General features: G+C 43.1%; 2 protein-coding genes and 1 pseudogene across 3 annotated transcripts in view; 1 reads left to right on the top strand and 2 right to left on the bottom strand.

Moving 5' to 3' along the window:
* Nucleotides 1-3,158, top strand: part of LOC122619231 (zinc finger protein rotund) — a 28,987-nt gene extending 25,829 nt beyond the window's left edge. For both annotated transcript variants that reach the window (XM_043796019.1, XM_043796020.1), the window contains 2 exons: nt 1,109-2,117; nt 2,838-3,158. In XM_043796019.1, the coding sequence (XP_043651954.1) occupies nt 1,109-2,117; nt 2,838-3,154 (1,326 nt within the window). In that variant the 3' untranslated portion in view covers nt 3,155-3,158. The remainder of the gene's footprint in view (nt 1-1,108; nt 2,118-2,837) is intronic.
* A 1,361-nt stretch (nt 3,159-4,519) lies between these two features.
* Nucleotides 4,520-6,263, bottom strand: LOC122619232 (annotated as a pseudogene).
* Nucleotides 6,264-7,301: 1,038 nt separating this feature from the next.
* Nucleotides 7,302-12,105, bottom strand: LOC122620282 (synaptotagmin-4). The gene is made up of 5 exons (XM_043797667.1): nt 11,971-12,105; nt 11,278-11,377; nt 9,324-10,510; nt 8,987-9,061; nt 7,302-8,920 (listed from the first exon to the last, which is right to left on the bottom strand). Exons 2-5 carry the CDS (start codon nt 11,318-11,320, stop codon nt 8,801-8,803), a joined length of 1,425 nt encoding a protein of 474 aa, XP_043653602.1. The 5' UTR covers nt 11,321-11,377; nt 11,971-12,105; the 3' UTR covers nt 7,302-8,800.
* Between the last annotated feature and the right edge of the window lie 431 nt (nt 12,106-12,536).

Here is a 12,536-nt window from a genome sequence, read left to right as displayed (position 1 = left end):
GAACTTCCGAACTAAGTCTGCAACATTTTATATTTGCCTTAGGGGTCAAGCAAAGTCTCTGTTTCACGATATTAATAACGAATATATTTCTGTTAAGAGGACACCAGGGAGTTTGGGAACTTTAAAGGAAAGTTTATGAACATTTTCGGACTATGTATCACAATTTTTGTAAGACCAGTGCTATACATAAATTGTAAGGTAAAAGAATAGGAATTTCCAGGTACACAATTGTTAATGTGAAAAGCTATTATAATATTAATGTAATTTTTTAATAATATAATTCTTTACATCGATTACCGAAATCATTTTTTTATGTCGCCGAGCATTTTTAAGAATCTTATGTTGGCTAACCTTTGGTATTATTTAAGAGTGGTCAACATTAGAATTAAAATAGGTAAACACAATATTTTGTTAATATATATAACAAGAGAGAGAGTTCCCCGACTATCTGATACCCGTTACTCAGCTAGTGGAAGAGCGAAGAAGAAATTTCAACACTAACAGTTTTTGGCGGTTTGTGGGCATTAGATTTTTAGATTGGCATAAAGATTTTTGTCAAATCGATAGAAATTCAGAAAACTAATTAGAAAATGAAAAAATATCAAAGCAATTTTCAAAAGTTTGTACGTGGAAGGCGACAAACTTGCGCTGCGTGTATGTCTCTGGAGTCTGCATACTGAATCTTAACTTTCTAGCTTTAATAGTTCCTGAGATCTCGAAGTTCATACGGACAGACAGACGGACGGACAGACGGACGGACAGACGGACGGACAGACGGACGGACAGACGGACGGACAGACGGACGGACAGACGGACGGACAGACGGACGGACAGACGGACGGACAGACGGACGGACAGACTGACATGGCCATATCAGACATGGCCAAATCGACTCGGCAATTGATCTTTATAAAGAATTTATATGGTCGGAAACGCTTCCTTCTGCCTGTTACATACCTTTCAACGAACCTAGTATACCCTTTTACTCTACGAGTAACGGGTATAACAAGAAGCAGGTTTTTTGTACCCTATTACTAGTTATACCAGCAGCCAGGCATCCGTTATCCGTTTGTCACCCAAGTCTAAATAATCGATTCTCTGTCCGCAGATTTTTAGCTCGAAGGCTGATCTCCAGCTGCACACACAGATCCACATGCGAGAGGCCAAGCCGTACAAGTGTACCCAATGCTCGAAGGCCTTCGCCAACTCGTCGTATCTGTCGCAGCACACCCGGATCCACCTGGGCATCAAGCCGTACCGCTGTGAGATCTGCCAGCGAAAGTTCACGCAGCTCTCGCATCTGCAGCAACACATCCGGACACACACGGGCGACAAGCCGTACAAGTGCAGGCATCCCGGCTGCCAGAAGGCCTTCTCGCAGCTCTCCAACCTGCAGTCGCACTCGCGGTGCCACCAGACGGACAAGCCGTTCAAGTGCAACTCCTGCTACAAGTGCTTCTCGGACGAGCCCTCGCTGCTGGAGCACATCCCCAAGCACAAGGAGTCTAAGCACCTAAAGACGCACATCTGCCAGTACTGCGGAAAGTCGTACACCCAGGAGACCTACCTGACCAAGCACATGCAGAAGCACGCGGAGCGGACGGACAAACGGCCACCTATCGTGCCGGGCAGCGCGGCGGCCATTGCAGCAGCGGCCGCTGCAGCTGCCGGAGGGTCGGCCAACCCGACCAATGGACCGCCCCCGCCTCCCAATCCCGCTCAGCATCAGCGCAACAACTTGGGCCTGCCCCCCGTCTCCATTGCCCCCAGCGACAACGGCTACTGGCCTAAGGTAAGTCCGGACTCGGCCGCTGCAGCCAACGCCATGGAGGTGATGCACCAGCAGCAGCAGCAACAACAGCAGCAGCAGCAACAGCAGCAGCAGGCGCACCACCACCACCCGCAGCATGGAGTCCCGCCGCAGCAACATGTCCCGCCCCAGCAGCAGCAGCAACAGCAGCAGCAACACCACCATCCGCAGCAGCAGCCTCCTCCCCAGCACAGCATGGAAACCCACTACGCTCAGCCGACGGCTCCTAACGGAGCTCAAAGCAACGGACACGGTGCGGAGTTGCAGCCCCATCATCGCATGCCCGATCCTGTGCGGGAGGATATTGGTAAGTTATCCGATCTTTAATGTCCCCACCTAGACAATCAACCTAGACAACGCTAGGCTATTTTCCTATTTGTTATGTTTTTGCAAAGCTTATGAGCTCATTCAAGTATTACAAACCCATTTCTATATGGAGTACACTTACTTTCTAATGCTAGACATAATTCCTAGAGCTCGGTGTTTTGGCCTCAGGGATATTAAAAAAGAAGCTTTTACACAGTTAAATTTCAAATAGAAAAATCCAGTTATTTATTCACTCATTATACCGGTTATTCTTAGAGTAAAAGGGTATACTAGATGCTTTGAATAGTATGTTACCATATAAAGTATATATATTCTTCATCCGCACAAAACTGTCAATACTGCCCACACTTTTGAAACATTTATTATTTACTTTTATTTTATTATTGTTTTCTGAATGCTGAAATTACTCGTTCGCATTTCCACTAGCTGAGTAACGGGTATCAGATAGTCGGGGAACTCGACTATAGCGTCCTCCCTTGTTTTGTTTTATGATTTGGCTAAAAAGTTGTACAAATTGGTCTAGTCAATATATGTTATATGTTATATGTTAACATATATGTTTAATACCAAAACTCGGTCGAATTGCGACATAGGAATTATAAATACCACAATCAAACTTTAATTTTAAATATATATACAAACCCGATGAGGAATCTTTAGTTCCTAACTAACATCTGGCCTCTTCAATTCTTCTCAACAGCCTCGACCCCCAGCGCCGTAGGTCCCTATGATGCCGCATCCATAACGAAAGCCAACAGCAACTCGGCGTTCACGCCGATCAACTCGATGCCCCCGCACCTGAACTCGCTGAGCCACCACCCAATGGCCCAGCGGCCCTATCTCTACGATGCCATCAGCTTCCCGAACAAGAACGTGAACCAGAACAACGCGAACGGGTTCCCCAACCAGCTGATCTCGCTGCACCAGATCCGCAACTACGCCCACCAGCCGGCGGGATTGATGGCGGGAGAGCACCTCCTGGGCGTGAGTGTGGGACCTGGGAAGGACAAGGGATAGCTAGGGGCCTACTTCTAAGTTGAAGGTAGTTCATCCGTTCTCCAAGCGGAGGCGAGGCGTGTATTCCTGTACAGTATTAATTTGTAGTTAGTTGTAGCGAGCGAAGGTCATTTTGTAATTTTTGTAGATCTTCTTGGGTTAAGTTAAGGGTGTTCTCGCGCACTCGATAAGAACTCTGTAAATGGCCAACGATACGTACTCTAATTTGACAAACACCGTCCATGCCTATGTTTACACAATGTCTTGAAACACAAGCACCAGTTCCGATAAAGATCCTGCGATATTAATATGTCCAGTAAAAGTTATCCCGTCAAGTGATTAGTTTTCCAGGACCTCGTGTATGGCCGCTTGTAAATATAATTGGAAATGAATTTGTTTTCGATGCACACGGATCTCGCAATTTTGAAGCAATGATTTTGAAGCAGACATCAAAAACTGCTCACTGAGCCGATATATTTGTACATAGATATACATCACCTAAAGGAACTTACAAGAAAACGTAACGTACATTTAAATACAAATCCTCATATATATTTGTTTAGGTGTATCGTATTAAATACAGATATTTCCGAGAGAATCTCCTCGAAAAACAAAACACAAAATGCAAAATGAATTCAAAAAATCAAATGTGTTTACAACTATAAATGAAACTATGCGATAGATGAAAACTATTTTGAAAAAACATTTCTAAGTATATGTTGGCAGTTGCTAAAACCGAAATATAAAACAAAACCGAAAAGAGATGTACTAATTTTTGGAAAGACTGAAGAGATCGAAATTAACAAACCAGCGGAGAAATTGATGAAAATCAAACATTTTAAAGAGCGTTTTTACTGCAGTTACTAAGCAAACTGAATGTGTCCTATAAAATTTCGTACTAAATGGCAGAAACTCAACCTAAACGTGAATACGAGTATGACAACATCAAATGTAATGTATTATTAAATAAAGTAATTTTAATTTTAATCCTAATCTAAATTAAAGTTAAACTAACCGATAGCTAGTGTTTAACTCCAAAACGCAATCTCAATGTAAAGACAAAACGAAAATGGAACACAAAAGAAAATACCTACAGTTAAGTGAATAGCAAATGAACTCTGAACCACACACTCCACACACACATACGCATTAAATAGAAACATTCGGGGTATTCAGATAGCCGAGCTAAATGATTATTTGTTTTACCGTCTAACGTTTACAGCAGATTACAAAACGATTCAATGGCTAAGATATGCAAATACACGGCAGTTCCGGTTGGACTTGGATGGATATCCAGCTGAATATGCATACGTACTTATATAATTGTCAATAGTAGATGTGTGTTCCTCAGTTGATGTAAATTGATTTCCGACTAACCACAAACTCAACCCGTAATAAAGTGAATTAAATGTTCTCCTTTGCATGTGTCTCGGCAATATCGTTTAGGATGTCCTGTTTAAACACACTTATATGGTATTTCATACGGGCATCGATAATTACTTCCTTAAGCTCGTGGCGATCTGGTTGCCTCCTATCATCGATGTTTGGCTGGCCCGCTTTAACTCCTTTGAAATTTCCGGCGGTTACCCAGTTGTCAGTAACTTCTTCCGTAAGACAGACGGGTCTTAACTTCATGTGGAACTCTAGGGGCTGCACCAAGTGCACCAGGGCCAAAGTACCTACATTCTTTCCATCTGATACCCTAAAAAACGATTGGAATGAAATTGGTTATTTCCTTATGAAAGGCTCAATTGCAAATCGCAGTACCTCTCTGGCTTCTATAATGATTTGCTTTAGGTTTAATGTGATAATAATCTTCCGAAAACTTCATATCAGGCGATGAATACATTTAAAAGGTCTTGCTGTTACATATACATATATGTATTTATGTATATATAGTGCTTTGAGATTCTTTCATATGGGCTATTATATGTGTAGCTCTACTGCATGACGAAATAATGTAATTTATCCAAATGTACAATAGTTGCAATAAGCCGGAAGATAAAAAACGTAACATTCTTATCTATTTCACGTTAAAAATGGGGTACGAATTTCAGAAGCCCTTTTCATTATTACCTATTGAGAGACCGAAGTATTGCTAAATACGCAAGCCGGAAAAGCAATATGACTTACCTAACATAGTGTATATAGGATACGTTGTGCAGCTTATACGGATGGGGTTCGTGGACCAAGAAGCTGTTACCGTAGATTTCACCCTCGGCGACAGTATAGAGCACAGGCTCCGTGGTTGCCACGCTCTTGATGGACACCTCACTGAAACAGCGTTCCGTGGTCACCAGAATATACGGCGACACGATGGTAGCCTTGCAGACAACCGTAAACTCAGGTTTGTGACCTCTCTGAAAGACATTCATCAACCATGGAGGAGTCGACGATGATGTAGCGTTTTTCAGCATCCAGACGCCACAGATGGGCTCGCAGTTTGGCAGCATTTTGAAAATTACCCAATTTCCGGTTTCGTCGCAGAACTGCAGACTATCCCCTTCTGTTTTTTCATACCCGGACGAGCAGGTGACCGACATTAGAGTGCCCATTGGCAGCACCGACTGATCGCAGTCGATCAGGCGACCATCCAGGGTGCACTGCCTCGTGTGGCTCAGTTTACCGACGTGCTTACACTGGGGCACGCACCTGGCCAAGGGAAAGCGCCACTGGTCTGCGTCGCAAATGTTCTTCTCCTCGCCGATCATACCATATCCATTGCGGCAGCTTAGATGGACGACGGTCTTGTCGGGCACAAAAGCGTTGCTTTGAAAGGTAGTCCCACCCACGTAGTTTTCCACCACCAGGGATGTCGACGGATCTTCTAGCCTGCAGTGCCTCACTTTCCAGCCGTTTTTGACATCCTGACCCAAGTGATGCACGGATGGGTTCCTGGCCATGCAAATTTCCGCCATCTCATCGGAGCCATCTAGGCAATCGGGAATGTGATTACACACAGCTTTCGGACTAACGCAGGCACCGTAAAGACATCTGAATGCCGGTGGCGGACACTCGAATGCCGTGCAAAGTGTGCCGTCTTCATCGCTGCCGTCCTTGCAATCCGCCAGTCCATCACACACCTGACTCCAGTTCAGACAGGACCCCTTGCAATCGAACAAATCCTCATCTCTGCAATGCATACTCAAGATGATAGTGAACACAGCTTAGCCTGAACACTAATAAGAGTTATCTAACAAAGTATGTTTCAGTAAACAATAAATAATAAATGTATCAAATTAAAAAAACTTAATCAAGCATTCAAATAAATTCATCGAATATCATTTATCTGGCATTTGGGATATTTGTGTTTAAAGTTTTAACAGTCATTTAATTTAAGGTAATTTAAGCTGAATTAGTTGGTAAGATCGTAAAGTCCCTAATAATTAATGCGACACTAGGACATCATTTTACGCAGATATACTTCACAGCAAATACAACTTACACACAACCCCCTTTGAGGTCTTCGTACTCATTCTGTAGATGTGCATCCTCCAAGCATTCGAATTTATTTTCGTCGCTTCCATCCCAACAGTCAGTCTTCCCATCGCATTTTAAAGTTCCATTTAAACACCCTCCATAGGTGCAGCGATAAAAACTCTCGTTCTCGCAGACCTTGCTATAACATAATTCGAACCTTTCATCTGGCCGATCGGAATTTTCATCTACCAAGCAATCGACTACGCCGTCGCATATTTGGTTCTCCAAAAGAGTCTTATTGGTTTTAGTGTTACACTTTAAGGCAAGCGACCAATCTAAAAATTAGATAAAGCGATATAGCAATATGCACAATCTACAGACTTCGTCTGTAGACTTTTGTGAGATCGCTTCATCTTGAATACTTAAACTAGTCTTACCTAGACTACACACAAATACGAAAAAAAAAGCTAACTGAGATCCCGATCCAGCGCGATTCATGTTTAAAACGATCGAAATACTATATAAAAACCAAACAGTTTTGAAAGCGAAATTTTGTTACCTTTTCCGAGAAGAGCTGTTCTTGTACTGTGTGCGATGCAAACGAATCTCTGCTTATCAGTGCCTTAGCTTTGTTAACTCTAGTATATGCATGAAGACTGATAAGACACAGATTAATGCATACGTATGTCAATAATACGCACTGGACATTGTTTTATATAATACCTTTTATTACGGAAATTAACCATTTGATGTAGCTTACAATTACAATTATATATAATGTAGAATTATACACATCTCATATAATTTGGGTTCCTCCGCAAAAACTCAGCGCATATGTATTGGTAATTATTGTTTTTCCATTAGACGAATTGAAGTTTTGATTGGACACGAATTGAAGTTGTATCTGCCATTCTATCGAATCGCGGTGTATGCTTGTATATATGCTTATGTTTGTATACTCGTAGTTATTCAATGAAGTTTAATGCTCTAACACTCAGTTTACAAAATATACGTAGAAGCGGGCTGATGTCTATATAGATCTGGTATAGTACATAATTGTATTCAGTACACTTAATATCAGTAATGGATAATGATTCGGTGTCTTCGTTAAGCTATGCTTTTTTCGGGATTCTTTCCCATTCCATTCCCTTTAAAGGTAGTGCCGCTAGATACACCTGTAGTGCTTATTGCGTTCGGTTTGAGCTATTCGTGAGTGGTTATACTCTAGAGTATGTTATTGGTAATTGATTCCTACATGTACTATGCTGCTTACATTATTGTATTGTGTTGGTTTCCTCTCCGAATCAATGTTTTCTGACTTTTTCGATCGATTTGTGTGTGGTTTTGTAGCTTCTTGGTGCTAAGCATTCTGCTGCGTGTTCTCTCTAGATTCATTGGTTTTGTTTTATTTGTAGTTTTAGTTATTTCATTTACTTTTAAGAGTACGTATAAAGTGTTAAGCAGTAAGCATCTTTCTTTGCTTCGTTCTGGACACACTTTAAGAGCTTCTGGTGTGTGCAGATCTGGTTTCTGGCATCAATTAAATCAATGGTATATTTTAGGTCTTTACAATCAAACCAAAATGATCAAAAAATTTTAATTAAATTGTACAGACATTATGCTTAAACGTTAGATATCATAAATATTTTATACAGATGCATGGTTAATATCTCTCATATATCTCTTTGTGGAAATCAACCACTGAATGGTGGGCACATTAAATATAACTATAACTGTTTGATATGAAAATCATACGTGGATATAAGTAACATAAAGTGTAGAAGTAAAGTTTTATACAGCAACAAAGTCCGTGTCGATTTAAAATAGATGGATAATCTTCGGCATCTTTCTCTTTCTCATATTCAAACATGTCTATATGGAGATGTTTCTGAGTTATCTTACACTTACATGCACTTTTAGGGTCCTAAACATTTTCTAATACATTTAATTTAGTTAGTGGTTGCTTGGTAAATATTTAATTTCTGCTTGTGGCGTAAACGACCAATTATCTCTCATTAATGTTGCTTTAAAGTCAAAGCAAGTGATCTCCCAGAAATCAAGTGTAATATAAACAAACAATGGAAAACAAATTGAACCCATATGCAATCATATGCTAAAAGTGAGAGAAATTCATTGTTGCAGCGAGCTCATGCCGATGAGCCGCATGACTCTCGTTCCGGTTGCCAGCTCCTGCTTCCTCCCCCCTTATGAAGGGGCGCCTGCGCCCAGGTGCTTCCTGCCCCTCACCTACTCGTTCAGCTTGTGCCACTCGGCAATCTGGCGGCGGGGCGAGTTGCAAACCTCGTTCCAGTGGTTCAAAGCGGTGCTGCTCGAGTTCGGTCCGCCCAACTCCAGCCGACCGATGACCTGTGAAAATTTCGAGCGTGCAATTATCCAGTCGTTGGCATAGGTCCATAGGTCCAATCGACTTACCTCATTCTTGGTCACGCGATCCCAGTCGAGCAGCATCAGTTCCAAAGACACACCCTCAAGACTGGCGCCAGCGCCCTGTAATTGTATACGTTTTCAATGAAGATTGCAAATGTACTTATGTGTCTTAAAACTATTACTTATTTCCAAATTAAGTGCAAAAAAAAAGAAAAGCCTTTTATTTAAGTCCTATCATACTTAATGAGAAGTACAAAGTACAAGAAACACTTAACACTTAATATAAGGATTTTTAATTTATGCTTGCCATGCAGCAATTTAGCATTTGTAAGCTCTTAGGTAAGAAAACAAAAAAATAGTAAATTGATATATTGTTACTCACTTCGGCAGCGGGAATATCAAATGCGAAGCTCTCGTTGAAAACGGGACTCAGAGTGCGCTTCTTCACGTGCGTCTTCTTCTTGGCGATGCGTTGGCCATTATAGAGGAGATATATCTTGACATACGGATCGGCCAGTCCGGTGACATCCATGCGAGGCAAGTTTCGGGCCTTCAGCAAGACGACGGTGAGACGACCTGCAGCTGGTTGCCAGCAGAGGGAGATGAGCAGCTCCCCGCGACCCTGGGCTCGAATCTTCAGGCTCCGTGGCTGGATCTCTTTGCTGATGGACAAAGCCTCTTTGGAAATGTCTCCGATCTCGATGGAGGTCAATGGGCAGACCACCTCGCCAATAACGTCGTCGCGCGAGTAGCGATCGAAGCTGAGGATGACAAAGTGCAGCGACATGTTCTGCAGGTCGTTCATGTTCAGGCCGTAGAAGGTGAAGTCCTCGTCGTAAACCGGATTCCGGGTGTTTCGCACCACACGGGTCTTGACCTTGTGCTGCTTGTCTGGCAGCAGCTGCAGCTTGACATACGGATCCGTAGCCGCCTGAGTGCGTCCGTTCATGCCAGTGGGAATATCTCCGGTTCCGCTCGATCCTCCCTTGCAGGGGAGTCCGCGACAACGGATGATGGACACCATAAGGGCGTTCCGTTCGGCCAAGTAGCGCAGCTTAAAGTAGATGGTACCCAGCTTTCCGTACTGGTCGGTCACCGTCAACTCCTTCCCGTTGGTCAGCGAATGGTCGTCCAGGGTAATGGTCACACTTCCGTTGGCGATCGTCTCCACCGGCGAGTGGTGGAGGCTGTTGTGCAGCGAGTGCTTCAATCCGTTGCCATCCACCACGGTCAGTTGGTTGCCATTCTGCTGCTCCGGATGCTGGGCGGGTCCGTCGCCCTCCTCGCTGTACTTCACATTCGGCTGCGCGATCGGGGAGGTGGACTGGTCCTGCATCGGCGACAGCAGACCCATCTGCTTGCCTCCGGTCGGCGAGGGCGACTTCTTCAAGTAGTGCGGCGGCTGGCCGCTGGGCGATCGAACGGCGGTCGGTCGCCGGGTCGGCTGGAAGGGGAACGAGGCGTCGTGCTGGCTCTGTTTCTTGTTCCGGAGGCGCATCTGCCGGGCGCAGATGCAGGCAACTGACGAGAGGACAGCAGCCGCGGTCAGTCCCAGGATGGCGGGGACAACTGGAAAGAAAGCAGGTCAGGAAGGAAGGCAACGTATAAATAATTTGGTTGTACCCATAAAAAGGTGGTCGAATGAAATATTTGCAAGGGGGTAATGAGGTAATGTTCTTTTTCTTTTGCTAATTTGCAAATAATGACTTGGAAGTTAATGAAAGCCCACTGTAAACTACCAACCAGCTCAGATTACATAGATGGGATTACTATTATTTAATGGGATAATTAAGAGGGATTTTGAAGCATAGAAAATTCCACAGAACAAAACATTTTATCAAAATAAATCATACTTTGCTGTTACCCTAATAATTTCACTAGGCAAGCGTTCCTAATTAAAAGTACCCAATAAAAAAAGTGTTCATCTTTCTAGTCTTTACTACTTTTGAAAACAAAAAAGAAATTGTTAGAGCACACTTGAGCACATGACAAAAAAAGAAAAAACTTTTCCCCATTAACAGCTATGAGTTGTTTGTAGACTTCTTTTGTCATTAGACCTTATACACAGAAACATTAACTTTTGCAAATTCGTTCGTTATAAGTTAAAACATTTCACCCCACATGACAAAAAGAGCAAATAACACATTCGTACCCCACCGCAACCGACAACCCGAGTGATATACCCACAACCCAGGCACAAAGACCCGAATTATTTATTCATTGCCACCGAAAAAGTTGGGCACAGCTTCTGTTCAACACTCGGAACGAGTTCCTATTGAGCAAACTGGACAGATCGGTCGCAAAGGTCGCACTGGCCGCTGCAATATGTTACTTACTCGTGTCCATGACGCTGGCATCTGGAATATACTCTTCAGCCATTTTAAATGGATTTGGCTTCGCCGCTCTCAGCACGTTTGCACTCGATGTTCCTGGCGGCTGTGTGGAATAACAATTAGTCATAAGTTCGAAAGTGAGGAGAAAAAGTTTGGATGGCTGTCTTTGGATGTTTGCAACTTTCAGTGGCACGTGAAGAATAGCGTGCTTCGATTTTGCGCACAAATGTAGGCTAGAGGCTTTTTCGTGGGCAGCAGCTGCCTGTTTTCTGCTCAGGTATTGCTGACGTTTGGCTTTTGTTGTTATTTGCATTACTTGAGGACACCCACTCAGGCACACTTTCTGGCAAGAGAGCGGGAGAGTACACACACACTACACACACATGAGCCATTTGGGTGCTCGTCTGGGGTCGCATGAATCATCACGCACACGAAGCTCGCAACTTCAACTTCTAGAAGCCAAGTTCAATGGGAAAGTCGCACATAAAAACATTTTTCTTCTTTCATTTAGGTTTTCATGACATTCAAAATATGTTCACTTTTCCTAACATTCAGTATCTGTATCCACTGTTTGTTGCAGCATCAGGGAACCGTGCAAAAGCCATCACTTCATCGTCGCTACTTGAAAGTTTTTGGGTTTTCCTCAAAAGGCAGTTTTGCCCTACATTTACTTGCTTGAATGTACAATAGCCTTACTTTTTTGAGTCTGGACCTTCACAATTAATATCCGAAAATTGCAACCTTTTTGATATCCACAAATTGTGGAAAAATTCAACAACGTAGTACTGCAGCCGTTCGACTTTATTTTGCCAGTGGCTTCTTTGCTTGACTGGGAAATCGTTAAACTCGCGCAGGCGCACAAGTTACCAGCTGCCTGTGTGTTTGTGTGTTGTTTGGCTGAAAGAGGTGGTTGAAGAAACCTGTGACGTCTTAGCCGCAGTCAGGGGTGCTTTATAAATGTTGTACAACACTAGAAAATATTCCTGAGTGAAGGGTTGAGTAGAAAATAAATAATTAATAATACGCAATGCGTAAGTAATATTAATATCCGATACCGATTTTAAAAGAGATTGGAAATAGGCTGGGTAAAATTTATACCCATTTACTTACCTACTCATTGCAAACACTCAAAAGCTTCCAAGCTTTCAGACCAAGTTTCAGAGAGCGCAGCTCTGGGACCAGCTTAAAGCTGTCTTTCGTTGAGTTTGAGCTTTTAGCCAGTTTAAAAAGACGGCGCCTACTGGCCAGAAGCTGAGTCCGTA

This window comes from Drosophila teissieri, chromosome 3R (assembly GCF_016746235.2).
Source record: "Drosophila teissieri strain GT53w chromosome 3R, Prin_Dtei_1.1, whole genome shotgun sequence".
Taxonomy (NCBI): domain Eukaryota; kingdom Metazoa; phylum Arthropoda; class Insecta; order Diptera; family Drosophilidae; genus Drosophila; species Drosophila teissieri.
This window is presented reverse-complemented; position numbering and strand designations above follow the sequence as displayed.

Coding starts and splice junctions, on each gene's coding strand:
- LOC122620282 (XM_043797667.1), bottom strand. CDS start 11,320: ATGGCTGAAGAGTATATTCCAGATGCCAGCGTCATGGACACGA. Junction 10,511..11,277: donor TGCCAGCGTCATGGACACGA/GTAAGTAACATA, acceptor CTTTCTTTCCAG/TTGTCCCCGCCATCCTGGGA. Junction 9,062..9,323: donor TTGATATTCCCGCTGCCGAA/GTGAGTAACAAT, acceptor ATACAATTACAG/GGCGCTGGCGCCAGTCTTGA.